At 43.6% G+C, this 21,500-nt stretch overlaps 1 protein-coding gene across 6 annotated transcripts; it reads right to left on the bottom strand.

The window, feature by feature from the left end:
* Positions 1 to 1,916: 1,916 nt before the first annotated feature.
* On the bottom strand, positions 1,917 to 21,471 carry BPNT1 (3'(2'), 5'-bisphosphate nucleotidase 1). Of its 6 annotated transcripts, none has more exons than XM_037069393.1 (11): positions 21,232 to 21,471; positions 17,850 to 17,960; positions 16,052 to 16,179; positions 15,073 to 15,177; positions 14,291 to 14,398; positions 13,103 to 13,151; positions 11,691 to 11,782; positions 9,700 to 9,744; positions 7,014 to 7,211; positions 4,457 to 4,562; positions 1,917 to 2,328 (listed from the first exon to the last, which is right to left on the bottom strand). In XM_037069393.1, the coding sequence occupies exons 3-11, from the start codon at positions 16,169 to 16,171 to the stop codon at positions 2,180 to 2,182; spliced, it is 972 nt and encodes a 323-aa protein (XP_036925288.1). In that variant the 5' UTR covers positions 16,172 to 16,179; positions 17,850 to 17,960; positions 21,232 to 21,471; the 3' UTR covers positions 1,917 to 2,179. The 6 variants fall into 6 exon arrangements, with proteins under 6 accessions (XP_036925288.1, XP_036925289.1, XP_036925286.1 ...); XM_037069394.1 differs by lacking the exon at positions 17,850 to 17,960 and adding an exon at positions 21,143 to 21,231 and having other exon boundaries at positions 21,321 to 21,471; XM_037069391.1 differs by lacking the exon at positions 17,850 to 17,960.
* Between the last annotated feature and the right edge of the window lie 29 nt (positions 21,472 to 21,500).

Genomic DNA, 21,500 nt, shown 5'->3' with positions numbered 1-21,500 from the left:
ATACTTAATTCTTGTTTGCTGAAAAATCTTATCTTGGACATCCTCCTGAGTGTCTTCTACCATATATAATGCACTAGCAATACAGAGAATCCTGGAACCATTTATTGTACAAATGAATAACCAAAGTGTTGAGAACACTTTCAGTGATGAGGAATTTAATACTGCTTAAGACAGACCCCTCTGCTTCTAAACGCCTGTTACTGTGCACCGCAGTCTGCTTTTCTGTACCCCTGTCCACTTTCCTCTGAGGACGTTCAGAACTGGTCCAGGCGCCTCCACCTGGCACTCTCATACGTCAAAGACTGTCATTATGTCCCCCATGCCTTTGCTCCCTAGGCCAGTTGTCTCCAGTCCTTTCAAACAAACCTACAAACGGTAGTTTTAATCTAGTTCAGCTGCCCTTTTCCAAACACACTATTAGTCAATGTGCCCTTTAATGTGACACTCAGAGCTGAACAAAATGTCCCCCAGATGTGGTGTGATCAGAGTGCTTACATTGCTCATTATAATGCTATTAGTGCACATTGGTGCTTTACAGCCACAGGAAACTGTTGACTCACGTTAAGAGTGTAAATAACTAAAATCCCCAGAGTTCCCCATTCTCGTTACCTAAGGTGAGACATTCCATGTATTACTTTACCCTCTGTCTTGATCCATATGGGATTTCATAGAGCTAATTTTCTCATTCTGATTATCATTGCCACTTTTTAACTTCTGCGATCATTTAGTTGCATCTCAATTATTCAGTGCATCCCAGTCACCCACCACTGTTGACTTTGAGAGCATGGAATCAAGCAAATAGGTGTCATCAATAAAAATGACTTTTTATTAGAGTGTGGAGCTGTGGCACACACACGGAAACCTGCTTTCAGGAAGGCAAGGTGTACTGGTGAGTCCCGGTGTTGCTGTCACGTCGGATGCTTTTTTTAGTTCCATGAGTGTTCCTTCTTTTACTTGGGTCACATTTTCTAGGTAACTTTTTCTTTCTATTTGGTATTTATCTTATATGTCATCTCTTTTATTGTTTAGGGTTTCAGTATAATGTCGAATAGGACCCATGAAAACATTCTGCAGTGTATGTATGTGATCGGAGCTGATGCTGGAGAAGGAAAAAGCAGTAATGTTAAGAGGTTTATATGCTACTACAAGGAACTTGGATTTTATCCTGAAGGCAGTTGGGTTTAGGAATGACTAATTTTAGCCGCTTGCTTAATCCAGTAACATGAATCTCTTTAAAAGCACTGGACAGTTAAATGAATACTAGACTTATAAGGGGTGATCACTTTGTAAGTTACATAAATGTCTAATCACTATGTTGCACACCTGAAGCTAATATAAAATTACATGTCAGCTGTAATTTAATCTTTTAAGAAAATTCAAACAAAAATAAATAAAAGCACTGGGCAGAGACCAGCTAGAATGAAATAATTTATTATAAAGAAGCTTTTTCCATAAATCTGTTTCATCAACATACATAATGACATTTCAGTGTATTCAAAACCTGAAAACTTTAAAAATTACTGTGAAAACAAGGATGAGATTAACAACTTGTGCTTCTGCACCCTAAAGAAATCTGGTTTATACAATAGGAATGTTGATTAAACAATCGACTGGGGTAGTCAATCGGAACTAAACCTTTGTTTCATTTCTCCAAATAAAAGGAGGAAAAGAAATGTGACAGGCTTTATAGATTACCCCGATGTCAAAATCAGTCTTGTTAATTAATCACAATGATTTTAAGATCTATTTTCTACTCTTAAGCACCTGAAGATAAATTAGTGATCAACAGGGAATAGAGGGGGAGGTCTAATGCCATCCACTTAGTTTTAAACTGTATTATTTTGAGAACCAAGTCCTTCTCCTGGCTAAGTAAATGGGATGTTCCTTTAAAGAATGAGTGCATTTTTTTAGGTTGCCCAAGGTTTATTGATCATATCATACCACAGGAAAAAGATTCAAATGGCTCCATGTGGTGTTTTGAAATTCATCCCAACTGCAGGCTGAGTGACCTGCAGGTTGGGCAGACTGCCAAAAGTCCAGGAGCTTCAGCATTTCCTTAGTGTCGGGGCCAACTACAGTGATTTCTGGACACAGGGCTGAGACCTCAGGAACATGAGGATCTCCCCGCATCTCTCCTCTTCCTGCAGCTGTCCTCCAGCTAAGTAAATGTGATGTCCCTCTAAGGAACAAGTGCATTTCTAACAGATTCGGGAACTCGACTTGCGTAGTAGTCGTGATTCCTCAGAGTGGCCAGGACCCCGGCGGAGTTCATGTGCTTTACTTCCTTGTTATACTGAAGGGCGTTTCCGTGGATATCGGTTAACTTGCCTGAAGAAAAAAACATCAAATCAATGTTAATGGCTGGTTATTTCATTATTATTTCATTATATTACAATTATATTTTATTATTTTAAGTGCTTCTTGCTACCCTATGAAATAATATCCAATTCTGGATAAAATAAGGAAATGATGGTTGTTAATTTACTTGAAATTTAAGACTATAGAACAATTTTAACTAACTGGAGGGTAGAGCATTACTTTTTAAAGAATTTTATTTATTGATTTTTTTTAAGAGAGAGAAAGGAAGGGGGGTGCAGAGAAAGAGAGAGACACACACACACAAACACTGATTTGTTGTTCCACTTATTTAAATATTCAGTGGTTGCTTTCTCTATGTGCCCTGACCAGGGATTGAACCCACAACCTTGGCATATCAGCACAACACTCTTAATTCACTGAGCTACCCAGTCAGGGCCTAATTTTTTTCTTCTGATTAAAATAGTTTCATTCGGCATTTTCAACTTATATTTCTCAGTATCAATTCATTTCTCTTTTCCTGAGTTGATTACTTTTCCTATTGGTTATACGTCATCACCACGGTTTCCATTTTCAAGAGTATTTTCCTTAGTCTCCTGTTTAATAGTAACACGTTGTTTGGAAGAGTTTAAGTGGAGTATGTTCATGAGATGTAACTATTATATTACAGTTTCATTTGTCATTGTAAAGAGAATGGGCTGTGATGACTTTAACTTCCTTGTCATGTAGAATGTGAATGAGATACTGATACATTAAAGTGCTAGGGGACAAACAAGTCAAAACAAAACAAAACAAATCAAGGTGTGACCTGATACTCATTTGAAATTGTGAAAATCACTTTACTACATATATATTTGTAATGTATTTTCATTAAAATTTTAAAAATTCTAACTCTATGACCTTTAGCACTAGCACAGGGAGATTTACCAACATTGGCTTAAAGGAAATTAGGTGGTGTGATGATAATAATAATGAATATATTACTTCTGAAGGAAAAAAACCTAAATGCATTAAAGCCACACATTAGTAAGGGTTTGATTAAATTCACTGTATGCAGATCAAGGTGTCGGGAGCTGACCAGCACCCCTCCCTTGACACGGTCGGGACGGTTGAGATGCATCTGCAAGGCAGAGGTAACTGTGGCTGGACTTCCTGTCTGTCTCTCCTTGCATGTTTGTTTTGGTGATCAAAGGTGATGGGATTGTCAGACACCTGCATTTCAGGTTCATTGATTCGCATAATTCCAATGAAGTTGTACAAAATAATTTCTCGAACAGAGAACAAAATCCCCTCTAATGAAATAGCCCCTGAATGTCTAAAAGTTGTTGGAATAACAGCCCCTCCTTTACCTTGAATAAGAATATATATCAACTAGAATTAGACAGGCAAAGAAACAGGAGAAGCTGGTTAGCTACTACAAACTAAGCGCGTAGAAATGATTACCAAGGAGGTAGAGTCCACAGTACATAAAGAAACATTTTAGACAGAAAGATAGATAGCTAAGTTAGATATCATAGAGGCTTATAATGAATTTCCTAACCTCTGCTCAGTCTAGCGTACCTTTTGCCCCATGTCAAATTCTAAGACCTTTAATAAACAGTAAGACATTCAAACTCTGTACATAGAGCTATTTCAAATTGTCTGATTAATGGCTCTCCTGGTCAAAACAACTTTTGTTTAACATAACTGAAACTATGGAAATTCTTGTACTTTTCCTGGTTACCTCTGTATTTGTTTTTTCTACATGACTGATCATTGCCATGCACCTGTTCCTTAATGTTATACAACAATCTCTATAAAAATAAAGCCCAAATCAAACTCCAGGAGTCCGGTCAGTCCCACAGAAGCTGGCTGTTCTCCGGCATCCAAATGGGCGCCTGTTTTCCATCGGCGACACCTTACCCACCTCTCAGGAACCCCTGGACCCAGCTGCAGCTGGACCGCAGCATCAAGGTCCAAAAAGAACTGGCTGAAAATCTACTCTCTCACGTATGAGATGTGGAGGTTGGACTGGACACTCTCTGACTTTCTAGCTTTTATACCCTAAGAGTCTAGTTGGAGTAGTATTACCGAAATACTGTCTTAGCATCAAATGAAAACTGGATGAGGTTTATAATCCTCTCAATTCAAACAGACGAACCTCCCACGGCATGTAAAATAACTTCGGGAGCACAGGTGTCCCACTTCTTACATCCGGGACTTGCAAAAACGTAAGCAGAGGCTTTGCCTTCAATCAGCTGAATAATCTGTAAAGTTAAAGATAATAATTATCCCTCGATCATGGAATGAATGAGGTATAAATAAGAGAAAACTGCTTGTTTCTGTTAAATCTATTTCAATTCCTCTGTGAGACTCCACTTAGGTTAAAGCCTTTAGTGGGTTTACATTACAGAGTATTATGAAGAGACATACAGAAAACACAATAATACCAGAAGGGGAAAAAGTTGTCAATAAACTGACTACAACAAGGGTATCTGAACAGTCTTCATATTCCAAGCTAGGTAAAATAGTTTGTCTTTTTCCTCTCACTGTAAAAGCAAAATATACTTACCATAGAAAAAATAAAGTGGTTTGAATTGTGCGAACAACTGACCACTATTACAGAAAGGTAGAGAAGTATCACGTAGCACAGCAAGTCCTAACCTGCGACGCTGCCTGGTCAGTCTAACAAGTGATTAGCTGCTCGTCTTTGGGGTCACATCTATTATTTGCAATACCAAATATAAGTTTTTAGACAGTCATCTTAATAATTCTTGCCACATTCATGTAGAACTGAGGCCACTGATAGAAACTGCATGACTGAAAACAGTAACGTGCTATATCGGGTCCTGGATTTGTTCCTTGATCTTCCTTCCTATTACACTGCGCTACTGCAAAGGTCAGGTTCCAGACTGGGAGGAAAATGTCCGCAAACACAATGTAACCAATTGTTCCTGTGAGGGGCGTTCTCCTTCCAACAATCAGACCTGCTGTAGCTTTTGAGTAAAGGCTTTTCTTCCGAGTAACAAGTGTGTGTCATCTCATTATGTGCCAGGCACGATGCCAGGGGCGTCTGTGAGGGGAGCCGGCTGCAGCCTCCATTAGATTCTGAGGGGTCCTTGACGTGAAACAGTTAACAGCCGCCCAACACAGTCTTTCTGCAAGAGGAGGCAGGGAGTGGTACAATGATGGGGACTGAGAATGGTGCCCCTGGGAATGAAAGAGGGATGGGGTTCTGTAGTTACAAAAATAGGGGCAAAGAGGAATCATGTTTCAGTGAGTACCGGGAGTATATTTCCACATTGAAATGTTTCAGATTTTTTCAAAATACTACTATTTTTAAGTTCCCATTTTCATCCTCTTGTTAGTAAATGCTTTTAGAAAATTTAAAAGTAGTTGATTATTGCTTCCAAGAGGTAGGAGGAAAATGAATTCCATCCAGTTCAATGAACATTACTTGCCTTCGCTGTGCCAGGCACCCAAGTGTGAAATGCACACCTGATACGTACACTTCAGCATCAGTAAAGTCTGGGTGTGACTTGGTGAGGGTGGCAGGGGGTGAGGCTTGGGGGTGCTCGGGGGTCAGGACATAGAGAAATTTGCATTCTATTCTCATAGGCTTAGACTTTTAAAAAAAAGATTTTTATTTATTTTTAGAAGGAAAGGAAGGGAGAAAGAGAGGGACAGAAACAGTGTATGGTTGCCTTTCACATGGCCTCCTCCACTGGGAACTGGCCTGCAACCCAGGCATGTCCCCTGACTGGGAATCAAACCTGTGACCCTCTGGTTCATAGGTCTGCGCTCAATCCACTAAGCTATACCAGCCAGGTGTTTTCATAGGCTAAGACTTTAAATGACTGTCAAGGGAAGTCACCCAAGGACTTGGGCAGGACAGTGATGTACGCATTTCTAATCACTCAGGTGGCACTGTGGAGACTGAAGTTTATCAGGGGGACCACTCTGGCAGCTGCTGTGCAGTTTGCTGAGGGAGGACGACAGGTTTCAACTCGGGTCCTGGCAGCTCAAACGGACAGGAGACAGTGCGGAGAACTAGGATCTGCAGCCAAGACCAGACCGACAGGACTGAGCAAAGGAGGGGTCTGGGATGACTTGAAGGCATCACTGGGACAGCTGCCACCAACCAGAAAGGAAACGGGGAGGAGCACATCAGAGGGGCAGGGAGAAGATGAGCTCCACTCCACAGGCTGAATTTGAGAGGCGGAAGGGTGTCAAATTCCACAGAGGGTGGAAGGTTAATCACCCTTCAATTGGATGGTACCCAGGAGCAATGGAATGAGAAGAGGTCAAGGTTAGGGACATAGATCACATTGTGCTCCATGTCAAAATTTTCTCAGGAGGACAGAAGCCTAGATAAAACCCTGGGGGGAATACGCAGCAAGGAACGGGCGGCCCACCCTTCAAATCTGCGGGAGAAAGGTCTGGGAGTAAGAGGGTCCCTGAGAAAATCAGGGCTGGCAGGAGGCACGGGGTCTGACCCTAATGATGTCCGACATATTTTCACTGAAACATCTTCGGCAAAGAGAGACTTGAACCTTTGCATTTAAAAAATTCAAATGTTGCTGAAATGTGCTTTGAATGGCCAATTACAATCTTTAATCTCTTCTGCCAAACTCTTACTTGCCATTCTTTAAAAGCTCTCAGCATTTCTCTCAGCGACGGCACCGCGTCTCAGGGTGGGTGGCGGATGGTTTCCTTACCTTATTTCCAGCGCCGCCCACACGCAGCACGTGGTCAGGGCTCATGGCGGCGACGCACTCCGTGACCAGCTTGTTGCTGTGGGACCGGGTGGTGGTGACAATGTGCTTCCCAGCAGGCACTTCTTTCAGCTGAAACCCAAAGGCGCCTAAACCTAAAATGCCCCAGATGGTCCTTCCCAGCACAGCATCTGGTCCTGCCTGAGTGAATGGGGGAGACGAGAGCAAAGCTTGTGGTTACTGGGAGAAAAATGTTAGCTGTAAGTGGGCTGCCCAGTTGTCTCGGCAAATGCATAACGTATCATAAAGCACAGAAACAATACCATCAACAACAATTCTCCCTAGAGAATCAACAAATTATTCCTATTGTTTTGGTTAATAATTAGCTTTTTGGTTAATAAAGGTATGGAAGGGGAACTTTTGGTGATTCCCTGGGGTCTTCAGGGAAGGAAACAGCACACCCTAGTTCCTGCTGCTCTCTGAACCATGGAATAATCTCATTACTGGATACAAAATACCTGTTTGCAAAAGGCACGTAAGTCCCCGAGAAATGAAACACCATGTATTGACTATACTTTCCGGTATCTGAGAAACAACAAGGATATGTTAACATGGGAATAGTAATGGTGCCAATACGTTCTGTTGCTATGGAGACAGAACAACTGAATAGGCTGATACTGAAGAGCAGCCATGGATAATGGGGGTCAAGTTCAAAGATTTTATTGGCCATTGAGGTAGTAAAATGACAATGAGAATACAATCTTAGAATCTGTATTTCATCAAAGAATTTTCAACCACATTGCTATAATTATGCACCTCATATAGAAAAACATAACCTGTATTTTATGGAAAGTAAACCTGATGTGTAAAATAATTCACACAAAGTCACCAAATACCATTATTTAACCTAAGAGACATATATTACAGACATACAGACATGTTTTACTGAATACTTAACATGCACCAGGTACCACATTAAGTAGTGTATTATCTCATTGAATCTCCAAGACAACCCCATGAAGTAGGAACTATGATCCTTATTTCACAAGTGAGAAGAGAGAGAGGAATTCTTGAGTAACCTGACCGAGGACCCTAGGGAGATCGTGAGCAAACTTGGGCTCACCATGTTCAAAGCCACTGTTTCTCTCATCAGACTAGCCTGCCTCGTTTACTTGCCACGTGCTTTCACCACGCTATCGAGTCTGTCCCACGGCAGGGCCCGGGGTCGTCACAGTGAACAGGCTGTGCTGCGGCTGGATTCCTGGCGAAGCAGACGCTGAGACGGGCAGATGTTTCCTGAAGAGCACCCTGGAGCCCCACCTATGTGGGAAGGCGGCACCCGCGGGCAAACGGAGCTGTGATGCAAGGCCACCCACAGCTCCTGCTGACCCTGTGGGGAGCTCTGGAGCTAGAGGGGCCCGCAGTGGGTCCGTAGTTGGGATGAAATGCCAGGCCTTTAGACCCCTGTAATGATCAGCTGTCCCTGGAAAGGGATGACTTGAGAAAGTGCATGTCACTGGGGAGGCAGCTCTGTACAGGGTAGGCAATCCCTCAAGCAGCTGGCAGCTGGAGGCTGTCTGCTGCTACCATTCCCTCCAAATGGGGCAATGAAAGCCCCAAAGGGCAAGCCCTGGGTGTTCAGTGTGTTTGTGTGCTCCCTCTATTCTGTTCCCTCCTGAGTCCGCACTACAAGAGGGGCCGGAACCGGGAACGCACATGTGGGCTGCATGCGCCCTCACCGGGCTTCCGATTGATCAATGAGACTAATTTCGTGCTCTCAAGAAGCCTATTTATTCTGCTTTTCAGTTATCCTGAAAAAAAAAAAGGAAAGCAATACCAATAGTGGACACGGGTATTCTGGTCCTGAAAAAGTCACATAAATGAACATGGAGGCCAAGAGTATGGGACCAGGGAACCTGGGATCTGGTGGGATGGTGCCAGGCAATCCCCTGAGGCAGCCAGCTGGCTTCTTCCATGCTCTGGACCTTGGTCTCCCTCACTGGCTCTCTCCTTCAAAGGCTCCACACCAGCTTTCGGGGGTAATGAGAACAACAGTCTCATCTTACTGATGAGTTAGCTCAGTCTCCTAGTGGTTAAGCAGCCAGCTCCAATGTAATGAGAGACAGACCACATGTCTTTGCACTAAGCCACACTGTCTCCTTGAGCAGCCCACCAGCTTCAGTGTCTCGAGAGAGCAACACAGAATAATGCACAGGAGGTAGCTTGGACTGGGGTTCGAGCCCCGGACCTGCTATGGACAAACCAGGTGACCTTGTGTAAGTTCAGCTTTGGTTTCCCTGCCTTTAAAACAGGGAAAAAGAATGACGGGGAGGATTAAATGAGATAGTGCATGTGAACCCTTGAGGCTGGCAGTGCACAGTAAGCTCGTCATCTACTACGGTAATGACGACGACGATGACAATTTGAAATGGAGTATTCAGCCTTGAACACTACCCACAGAGCTGAGCACCTTTCCACTTGTTGCCACATATTTTAAGGCATAAACAAGAGAGAGGAGGAGGAGGGTAAAGCGAGGCTACAGAAGGGAACACCAGGGGGTAGGAGACGAAGGGGAAAGACAGGAGGCGGGGAACTGGTACGGTGGCTCGACAGTGACTAGCTGGAACCACGGGGTTCCTGCCTCTTTGCTACCAAGTAGTGGAGCCAAAGTCCTAGCTGTTCTTCTCACCTTCACTTCGTGCCTGTGCTCCCTTAGCTTCTGCTTTTCACTGTTCTGTGAAAAATGAATGCAATTTTTCTGATTTCAGAAGTGATGGAAATTGTTAACAACTTCTAAGCACTCATGTCCTTTCTTGATGAAAAGCATCACGCATTACGATGCTATCCATGAATTACATGTCTCTTGAAAGTAACAGTGTGAACTTATTTTAAAGTTTACATAATAGCCCCAAACTTCTGTCTGCCTATAACACTATACAAACATTTACGTCATATTAAAAGAATTCATGGAGAGTTAATATAAGAAACTTTCCCAATAATGCATAACTAGTTTTGCTTAAATAATACTGAGAAGTACATGATCATAAATAAGTTATTATCATACAAAAGCAAAATAAAACAAATTTATCTTAGATTAATCCTGCTCTTAACTGAAATCGGAAATTCAGAAATAACAGTCCCCTCTGGCTGGTGTAGCTCAGTGGATTGAGCGCAGGCCTACGAACGACACCATCGCGGTTCGATTCCCAGTCAGGGCACATGCCTGGGTTGCAGGCCAGTTCCCAGCAGGGGATGCATGAGAGGCAACCATACATTGATGTTTCTCTCCCCCTCTCCTTCCCTTCCCCTCTAAAGATAAATAAATAAAATCTTAAAAAAAAAAAAGAAAGAACAGTCCTCACTCTGGTTATTTCTCCAAAGTTCTACTGAGGTCACACTAATGTAAAATACCTTAAGTATTTCTCTCAATAATTCCCTTTAAAGTTTAATGTGATTTAATGACAGGTTCCTGCTGTGAAATGACATTAAGCTCTTGTTTCTAAGGAAGACAACTCGTTGGGAGTATAGTAGAAAGTCAAAGTAGAATAGAAAGAGAAATAAGAAAACAGTCAAAAGCATATTTAGTTCTGCTATCTGCTGACTATGTAGTATCAGGCACTATGCAGTGTTACCTGGAGAACAACATGGCTAGCATCTTTCTTGATTGAAATGGTTCATTTCTTCAATGTGCTTGAAGAACCACCTGTAAATCAGGTGTCTCAATGACCAGACTAATAAAAAACCAATGAGTAATTCCCCAACTTCTGCATTTGAATTGCAAGGCATACATAAAAAAACCACATGTAACACACTCAGTGTATTACATACACATCCCTGGGATCCGTGCCCCGAGAAGTGCTGACTCCACAGGTCTCCGGTAGGAGTGGGAATCGGTATTGTGAAAAGATGAGTGCACGTGCGACCGAGCTAGAAAACACTAGAACAGATTACACCAGGAATCGCCTGACACTGTGATTACTTATCTATTTATCTGTTTGTGTCGACCCCCTCATCTCCCTGCCAGAGTGGGCTGCCATTTCTAGGTACCACCACCTCCTCATCGGCCGCCGAAGCCGAGCTCCCCACGGCCACGAGAGGAACCAGGAGAGCACAGCCAGGTATACAGCGAGGACTCCGTCCTCACTGCTTAGTGGCAGAGATGGCATTCCTGACACCCGGACCCCCCTCGGCCTGCTCAAGTGGCCTCATGTCCAGATGTTTGGCTTCCCACACAGGAAGTGACTCAAGAGGGGAAGAAATGTGAGTGGTGCCACAGAGGTTTCGAGATGCTGGAACATGGCTTAGCCGTTGCAACATCAGGGATCAGGAGGCTGAATCGAAAGATAACACGGAGGAAAACCCAGCAGACTCCAGGGAGTCCCCACTAACAGGAGATGAGGCCTTGGACAGCACGGCAAGGCGGAGGGACGGGCACAGGAGCCCTGCAAACACCGCCCTCTGCGCCAAGTCCCCAGCGGCCTTTGTCAGGTCAGGCTGTGGAATTGTTCAGTTTCTCTCCCTCTGCACAGAAAGCTCCTGTCCAAACTTCTGCAAAACCATCGTCTCTTCTGCCTCCGTAGGCGGGGTTGGGTTTTCTCCCCGTCTCCTCATCTGGCTACCTCTCGAAATAAACTCTTTCCTTGTTGCATTGAAAAAGAATTGGGTCAGTTATAGGGATACCTGGTAGTTGTAATATGGCTGGTTAATAACGCCTGCAATGGCTTTCCCTTCATAAGCAATTCCAATGAGAACAGTAACATTGTCCAGAAGACCTATAAAGAAGGAATGAGTATTAATTATTACATGACTTTTTCGTGTTATGACTCATTATCGGCACATGAATTGCTCCCAGTTATTTTTGCAGTAAGGTAAGGAATTTGCAATGATTTATCCATGATCAATTCAACTTCCGGCAAAATGTGCCAATTTTAAGAGAGAATCATTGCAAACCATGGTCTCGTGCACACGATTTGAACACCGATGAAATGAACAGGCCGCAAGTCCACAGCCATCACCATTACATCCCTCTGTGTCTGTCTGCCACCACCCGCCTCGCCCGCGCCTGCTCGGCCGCGCTCCACTCCACGATCGCTCTCTGCGCTTGCACTTTAAGCCTCTCAAGGAAGGGCTCTCCAAGTGGGGTCCAGCAGCAATAGGGGGAGCTGGCGTCATTTTTATAATGCAGGTTCCCAGGCTCCTTCCCAGAGCCAGGGAGTCTGACTCTCGGGAGGTGGGGGGAGTGGAAACCAAGACAAGGTGTGCGGGTGCTCTGCGTTCACTGAAGCTGTGAGGAGCTTTGCCGTTTCTCAATGCAGGTGTTTGCCAGGCACACACATGTGCACAAACACTCTGCATGACCCACTCATGACCTACATGTCTCATGCAAAGACACAGAAAGAGATTTCTCTAGTAATGTGGGACATTTTCTTTTCAAGCCATGAAGCTGAGAACCAACACAAGCAAAACACACATAGATCTTTATTTCATACATAAAACTCAAAGGTTACATACTCTGCTCCTAATACCTAAAATTCTGGCTCTGAGCCTGGTCTTTCTCACTCTAATGATGCCCGTTTTATTTTAATTTGCTGCTTTCTTATTTTTCTCATATTCCATAACTTCAGAAGACAGAAATATTGCACTGTTTGCAAACTCATTTTCAAAGGTGAGGCCACAAAGAGAGAAAGCAGGTCACAGATGGGGGGCCAGTGAGCAGGAAGGGGGCGGGGGGGGCAGGGGCAAAGGGACAAGAGCAGTGCAACTGTGCCTCTTGTCGGGGTTCTGCCCCAACAAAGCTGGGGCTCGGCCTGGTAACACTGGTTTAACGTTAGTTATTGTCACACAGGTGACGTCACCACTGTGGAGCTGGTAGGCTGCGTGCGGGGAGGCACCGCAGGTGAATGAATGTTGTCCCTCTCTGTCTTGATAATCGCTGCTGTGGAAGGGCAGTCAGCTAGGACGTGCACAAATGCGGCTTCAGGGCCCAGGCGTAAAACCACTACTGGCTTTTTAGAGAACATACTTAAGTGTCTGCAGTCAACATCACATACTAGGCCTACAGCTCCAAACACGAACACGAGAGAGACACCCACCTTCAGTGTACTCCTTGGTACCATCCAGGGGGTCAACCCAGACCACAAGCTGAAAAAAAAGGCAATCTCCAAATTAAGCATATAATACATAAAAACAGACTTAAATAGATTAACTAAAACTACTCTTTCACTTTTGAAATTATGGATGGCATCAACCAATATCATCAGTTTTGTGACAGCAAAAACCCCCCCCCAAAAACTTTATTGTTTTGTAATCGTGGGAAAAGTCTTCCTAAATTGGAAAAAAGTCTGATTTAAGAATCATAAAAATGAACTGCTAAAGTGATAAAAGTTTATCGCCAGCTGAACACTAACCACAATGCCACGAACACGCTGGGGTCTGGATGGTGACACAGGGAAAACTTTCAAGCGCCCCCAAAATGTCTTGAAAGATGTGTGGCTGTTATTCACTTTATACATAAATGCCAACTTAAGGTCAGGTCACTATTTATACATGGCAAATAAAAACGGTTTGTGCAACTGACAGCAGATTGTAAAAGAAGTCCCTTCTACTGAGGACTTATGACCTGATTCAGGACAGACGGCCATGAACCACTAAATTGTAACACTTAACGTGAACTTGTCGGAAACGGCATACACTCTGGAAGAAAGACACCCGTCTTGTTTCCTTTGTAACCTTCATACCCCAGAGGGAAGTGCCTTTACCCACAGAAAGTGTTCAATGAATGTGTGTTCAACAGGTTATAATTAGAAAATTAAAGAAGTATGATAGTTATCTGAGGTCACAGATTTAAGCAACTGGAAAAAGTAAGTGAGTTGATTTTCACGGCCTTCCAAAAACTATAAGGTAGCGATCTGCTTCATCTCCTTCCAGCCCCAATTGCCTAAGAAATGTTTTATTACTAAATCTACTAAATAACAAATCAGGTTTTCTCCCTAAAAGGGTTGTTGATAATAGTTTTGGAGAGGAGAAAACACCAACACCAGGAGACACTGAACTCGAAATTAACAGGTCACACGTTCCACATGGTTGCCTGACACTCTGTGGTGGCTCTGAACGTGTTTGAGTTCCCAGCTGCCTCTATTTCGTAACTATCAACTTTTGGTCATCACAGGCCAATTTTTATTTCCTTTACTATGGCGGAAAAAGACAAAAGCAAACCCAAAACAAACCCCAAACAAACAGAAATTAAGAGAGACTTAGGGAGACAGGTGGGCCGTACATACGTCTTCCTCTTTGACGCTGCTGTACTGCGACGGGCACGGCTGCCTGAGTATTTCCTCCCACTGACCGTCCTCAATCAGCTCTTGGTCCACGTCCTCCCACGGCAGGTCCTACAGCAGAGAACACGGTTGCTGGCGCCACTGAGTGTTTACCGAGCGCCTCTGCGTCACGAACAGAGGGATACGGCATCGCAGTTTTCACCAGTCCTGCCGTGTGTGCAGGGCTTTAGAGCAAACTGAATAGAACTGCACCCAGCACCAGATAACGGCGCATCAAAGCTGACTACAGAGAGTCCCAACTCAACTATCCTGAACAGGTTGGAAAGAAAAGAATTTTTAAGTATTCCAAACTTTTCAAAGTAAGTGGTTCTGACATCAGATAACTTCTCTCTCCGTTACATGAGATGCCAATTCCTTCACCTTCACAGGATCACCATCTTTGAATTCCTGTGTGAGGAAGGCTAATTAAAAAATAAAAACAGACACAATACTCATTTTCTTCTAAAGCTCTAGAATCTGCCCATCTTTTACCTTGTATGCTGCATATTACCACAGTCACATCTTACGTGGTCAAGAATTCAGACATCTGACCTCGAAATGGACCAAAATATTTCATAATCAGACATTTCCTTCAAGTCTGAAGAATACAGTTACTTTTGCATTAAAATAGTGGATGTAAGGCTTGAAATCGTAACAGTGGCACGCAGATCATTCGAGCGGCAATGACACATCCGCGCGGGAAACAGGCACTACAAAACACTACCAGGGTCTCCGACAAGCCTCACCTCCTCCCCTATGATGGTCAGTCTGGGGAATTTCCGGGCCAGCGACGAGCAGATGCTCAGCTGCGCCAGGCGGTCCGCCTTGGTCTGCAGGTCCGTGGCACAAGTCTGCCGGAGAAGGAAATGGTAGCACAGCCGGTGAGAAACGCTGCCCCCGATCCCTGAGGCGTGAATGTGTGTGTCACCTGAACTGCCCCGGCTGCTTCTAGACGCATGGAACTGAACACCACATGAGCCCACCGCTTTCTTAGCTTGGCTTTTCTCATGGAAAAGCCGTGAGAAAAGCCAAGTGTAAATCTCATGGATTTACACTTAAAAGTCCGGAAAGGAGATTTTATATTATGAGAACATTTTCTTCACAGTTCAGAAAGTGCTTTCATAGGATTTCTGGATCACTCTCTTGCTTAAACAGCTTAAGAGATAGGAAATTCCTAATTTATTCAAGGCAGTCAAAGCTAAAAAACTGTATTGTAATTTGGAAGGTATTCCTTCTACGGATTCTTCCGTAACTCTCACTAATCCTAACACTAGCAATTCAAGGCAGTTCCCTGGGGTACAGAACGAATTCCCAGTTCTGAAATATAAAAACGAACAACCATACATTCAATATATAGCTCGCCTATGGCACGCACTCAACCCATGAGGCAGTCATTCACGCTAGTGAAAGCCAGTGGAAAATCTTGGAATCAACAGCCATACCTCCGTTAGTCGCTTTCAGAGAATTGTGACATGTTATAATTTACATAGGCCTAGTTAGGTCCTTTACAGATTATACTAACTGAAATAGTGGACATTTAGTGGATTAAACAGTGTAACGAGATAAGGCATGATTACGAAAATCCACTCTTTTATGCCACCCTGAAGGTTGCTGCTTGTCTCAATGCCAAGTACTATTCCGCCAGAGTGCAGCACCAGGCAGACAGAGCGCCCAACCTCCAGAAGGAAAACAGAGTTAGTGAGAAATCAGATGGGGGGTCAGCACCTTCTCCACGATGCCCAGGTCTCCCTCAGCGATGACGCGTCTGACTATCATTCCTGCCTTTTGAGCAATCGAGTACGCTGAGGCTACCAATCGCATCAGCAAGGTGGGACCGGAAGCCATGATAAGTCCTGGAGGGAAACGGAGGGAAAGGTCTTGTCACTTTCAAAGCCAACTACTGCTTTCATTGACTTGAATGCAACTCCACATGTATTTCTCGTGTGCTTACTCACGACTGCCCCAATTAACAGCACAGATTCCTGAAGGAGGCTTGGAAAAGCCTCCATTTCAGTATTCCCTCTCTCAATAACTTCTTTGGTTTTATTTGTCTGCAGATGGGACACTTTGAAGCGTGGGGTAAACTGGCCCTCGCCCATAAGCAACGTGAAGTTTTATGCACGAGATGCGAAAGGCACAAAGACTGTGGAAGGTGCTTCAGGGGCTGGAAATAGATATCTGCCTTGAAGAGCTCTTATTTTGGTGGTTTGGGGGTAGAATATCGAAACCTAAAGTCTGTAAGATAAACCTGCTAAGTGCCGAGAGAGGTCTGAATAGCATAGGGGATATGGGTCTATGTGTGGAGTAACTTAAAAAGGGAGGGACCGCATGTGATCACAAGTAATTCATGGAAAATCAATGAATGATTTTTTAGAGATTAAATAAATTTAATCTAATTATCTGCTACCACCCTCATCAGCAGCCCAACAGAGAGAAGAGGCAGGATAATTAAATAGAGGGAGGACCCATTAAGGAGAAAAGTAACGTGTATCAGAGTCGTTCCCAGCCCCAGTAAAACAAATATGGATGGAGCAGCCTCTAGGATCAAATATGTTCATCTCTGAAAATACAAATTCAAACTGTGCCATTTCAGTGATTGTTCGAATGCTGGGATGCACGTCCCCCCACCCCCGCCCCCCAATTCTCTTCAGAACTGAAGGATCTATTTTCTCAGCCGCCGAGTGTTCCCAAGGCCTGGCCTTTAGCTGCCACCTTTTTAGGTGGGGTATGATTTCTGCTGCAAAGGGCCACTTTACCTGAAACTGGCCAACAAAAGGACAGAAAGGCCGCCCTCGACTCCAGGTGGGCTGCTGATGGGCCATCCTAGCTTCCCCATGCCCAGTGGGGTCAGCTAAAGCCTTAGGGGGGACTCACTATGGCCCAAGGTCTCCCCTCCCCTGCACATTCCTACCTCCTCCCCTCCCTTCCCACAAGTGAGCCCAGAACACTCCCCAACAAACCTCTGCTACTTGACCTCCGTTTCAGAGCACTTGTGGGGAACAACCTAGGACAGAAAGTCTCCCCACCTGACGCCACTCAAGTCAGCACTGTTTCAGTCCAGAAACACGACATACACATCACAGGCCTCCATTCAGCAGTATTCACCATTCTACCACCTGCTTCTGACTGCATGTTTGATGTGATGCGCTTTTAGCATCTTTGCATCTCTGTACTACCATCCACATTCCGGTCACAGGACCATGAACGTCCATGAGACAATAAACAAGTGTTTGAAACACTCCAGCAGGAAGACAGAATTGAAACCCAAAGGCAAACTGAAAGGGAATGAAGACCACTCACTCCATGACCAACAGCCATTTAGGATTAATTGAAAATGAAGTGGGTTCCAATGTATTTGAATTGTTTATCTTATTACATCAGAATTGGGCTATATTCATTTTCTTGACATACTAGGTGTTACATGTGGAAGAATGAGGTATGATAATTACTATTTCGGAAACACCTCAAACAGAAAACAGAAGGCCTTACCTCTATTCCCTTCTGTCCATGACCAGCCACATACCTGGTTTATTCCACACTGGAAAAAGCGGTCTTCAGGCAACAATTCTGTGCTTTCTGCGCATCTTAACTGCTGAGGCTATTGTAGTGTGTGGCCGTGCACACTGGTCCCCACCTTCCATAAGACGGCACCAGTGAACGGAGGATCAGTTCCCCTGACTGTATGGTGTTGTTCTGTTTACAGGTATTACTTACCTTTGAGCTGGTTGAGCAATCGCTACAACCGCGTCAGGTTTCCTATACAACTAAACCACTTCCCTTTACGTTTGCCAACGGTACACGCTCCAGAACAAAAGCTTTTAGGCTTTGTCTTTCTACTACACCCTTCATAGACTGTATACTATGTTGATAAACCACCATTTACAGTTAACATCAGTTTTATGTGAATGTAAAAAATTAAGTTTTAGTGCAAAGCACATGAAGATTTATAAAGAGATCCTATAAGTCATTTTGAGTTGGCAAACAGCAAAATTTTTCTGCCGTTTTCCCTGAAGTACTTCTTCGGTCCCAGCTGAATCAGTGATGAACCATTACTGCCACCTAGCCCTACGCCTTTCCTTACACATTTTAAACAAATGAATACAATGTTGACCCTTTGTATAAAGAAAATGTAGTTAATTATATTATTGAAATGCAAAATCTGTAAAAAAAATAAAGTTCCTATTGGCCTTTTTGTGACCCTTCCCCAGACCCCGAAGGAGAATTACCTGTTGCTGGTACAGTTGGACACAGAACAAGGCCAAAAGCTATCTGCAAGTTAACTCCTTTACAGCCGATCAGATTAAACTCACTGTGCTTCCTTCTCTACCATTTTCACAGCTCTGGGTCCTAAAACACTACCTCTTGCTTACCTGGTTCAAAGGTAAATGATACCTGTGAAGTGCAGGCACACCACCACGCACTGAGGGAAACTGACCTGCCTTCTGCAAGCTTTCTCAAACCACAGCACAGTAGTTAAAGGCAGGCACTGGAGCCAGTTGCCTGTCATGGCCCCAGCACATACTAGCTGTGTGATCGTAGGGAAGCCGCTTCAGTTCTCTGTGCCTCAATCTGTAAACTGGAGCCCACCACAGTCCCTACCGCACAGCACTGTAATTATTAAACGAGAAGCGCACAGAAAGCACTTGCAGCAGCCTCTGACCCAAGGTAAGCACCGAATGCCACTGGGTCAAACATTCCCGTAGCTTTTGCAACGTTATTTTGACCCTGAGGATGTATTGTAATAACCAATATGATGCTGAATCAAAGCAGAGCTTCTTTTAAATTATATTCTGGGCTTGGGGCTTAGAGTACATATGAAAAAAGGTTGGATAACATTCTGGCCATCACCCTACCATCCCATCTTTTGAGAAATCTTTACAGCCACCAACATGGCTCCTTCAGAATAAAAACAACAGAAATTCTTTCCTTTCCTTTTTTTTTTTCATAGCCTGGGAGAGGTATCTTGAATTCAGGATAAAGGTGGTGAGCATATGTGGATTAATGAGTTTAAAATCAAAATACTGAGATTATTTATCTTTGGAACCTGACTAAATGATGCCACAGTTCAAGGTCATGTGGAAATATAAAATTGTGAGCATAACAGAGCAAATTCTGAAAAAAGACCAATCAGATGCTCTCCTTACCAGTTACCAAAATATGATATAAAATTATAGTAATTAAAACAGTTTAGCCTGGGCTGGTGTCACTTAGTGGATTGAGTACCAGCCTGCAAACTGAAAGGTTGCCAGTTCGATTCCCAGTCAGGGCCCATGCCTGGGTTGCAGACCAGGTTCCCAGTTTGGAGTGTGCGAGAGACAGCTACCAATGGATGTCTCTCTCCCACAATGATATTTCTCTTCCTCTGTTTCTCCCCCCTTCCCCTCTCTCTAAAAATAAATAAATAAAATCTTAAAATAAACCAAAACATTTTAGTCCTGTGGAGAATTACTGACAAATTAATGGAATCAAATAAATTGCAGAGATATATCCAAACACAATAAAGCTGGTATTTCAAATCATGGGGGAAGTTAATTATGCCTAAATGGTGGGAAAATTGATATTTTAAAAAATGTTGGGCCCTGGCTGATGTAGGTCAGTGGATTGAGCGCGGGCCTGTGAACCACACCATTTCGGTTTGATTCCCAGTCAGGGCACATGCCTGGGTTGCAGGCCAGTTCCCAGCAGGGGCCAGTTACCAGCCGGGATGCACAAGAAGCAACCATACATTCATATTCTCTCCCTCTCTCCTTCCCTTCCTCTCTAAAGATAAAATTTAAAAAATGTTGGGTTATTTCTGCATTCTTCATATTAATATAAGTTCCAGATCAATGCATGATTTTAAAAGTAAAGAATGAAACTATAGCCCTGGCTGGCGTAGCTCAGTGGATTGAGCGCGGGCCTGCGAACCAGACGATCGCGGTTCGATTCCCAGTCAGGGCACATGCCTGGGTTGCAAACCGGAAGAATGAAACTATAAAAGTACAGGAATAAAACTTGGGTTAAATTTTTATAGATTTGGTAAAGGAACTTATAAACATGACAAAAACCAAGACTCCATAGAAGAAAATACTGATACACTTGACTAAAAAAGAAAATTTAAACATTTATATAGTCAAAGTACCATAAACAATGTGAAAAGATTGACAAAAATGAGGGAAAATTTTTATGTCACATATTAGACACAAGTTCATTTTTTGTTATGTAAAAGGGTTTTTGTATACCCATAGGTAAAGGATGAATAATCAAATAGAAAAATTAGCAAAACACAGGAACAGGTAATTTCGCTAGAAAATTGTATTGACCAGCCATCGCTAGAAAAAGCAAAGTGCTGGCTGGTAAATACATGAAATGTTCAACTTCACTAATTATGAAAGAAATGCAAACTGTAGCCACGAGAAATGATTGTTCATTTGCTGGATGGGCGCAGATAAGAAAGTGTGCCCAGATCTGGTGAAAGTGTGAGGGCACATCGTCCTGAGCAGTTACAAAGGATGTAAAGTTGGGAAACATCTCGGGAGGGTTATAAAAATCATGTTAAAAGCAAAATGCACACGTTTGAACTAGCAACTGTTATGTATATTTTCAGGGAAATGTAAACCGATCAATCAAACCTACAAATATTCAGGAAAGACAGGAAGACTGTCAGCTGTTTTAATGAAATTTAATTTTAGGAGTAAGACAGTCCCCGAATTTTGGTGCAATAAATCCACAGTCCAGGTTTGGCTTGTTCTTAATATTTACACAAGGCAGAGCCATAAAGACCCTGGAGCACGAAAATAAAATCACAGCTACACACATCAAAAAGTCGACACTCACGAATCTAGGTCCGAAATTGGAATATCTGGAGACGCAATCAGATTCAGGGCAACCCCCTTAGAAACACAATCCCTTGAATTTCTGCATACCTGTGCAAAGGGGTGGAGTTAGGGACCAACGGACGACTCGGATCTGTCCAGGATCTGCCCGTGCCTTTCCCCGCAGGAGAGAAACTTACAGTGACAAGCCAGGAACAAAGCTAGAAGAAAAACACACCTAGAATAAGCCCCGAAAAGCGTTATTAAGCACCAGGTCCCCGGTGGCGTCCACTACCGCCTTCTCCCGGCCACTAGGACGTCTGTCGACTTAGGGCCCACCTTCTTCAACTACTGCGCTTGCGGCAAATTTGGCGCAGGCG

This window comes from Sturnira hondurensis, unplaced genomic scaffold (genome assembly GCF_014824575.4).
Source record: "Sturnira hondurensis isolate 20B ecotype Veracruz unplaced genomic scaffold, ASM1482457v3 Scaffold0018525, whole genome shotgun sequence".
In the NCBI taxonomy this organism is placed as follows: Eukaryota; Metazoa; Chordata; class Mammalia; order Chiroptera; family Phyllostomidae; genus Sturnira; species Sturnira hondurensis.
Note: the sequence above shows the minus strand (reverse complement) of the source record. Positions and strands in the feature narration are given on the sequence as shown.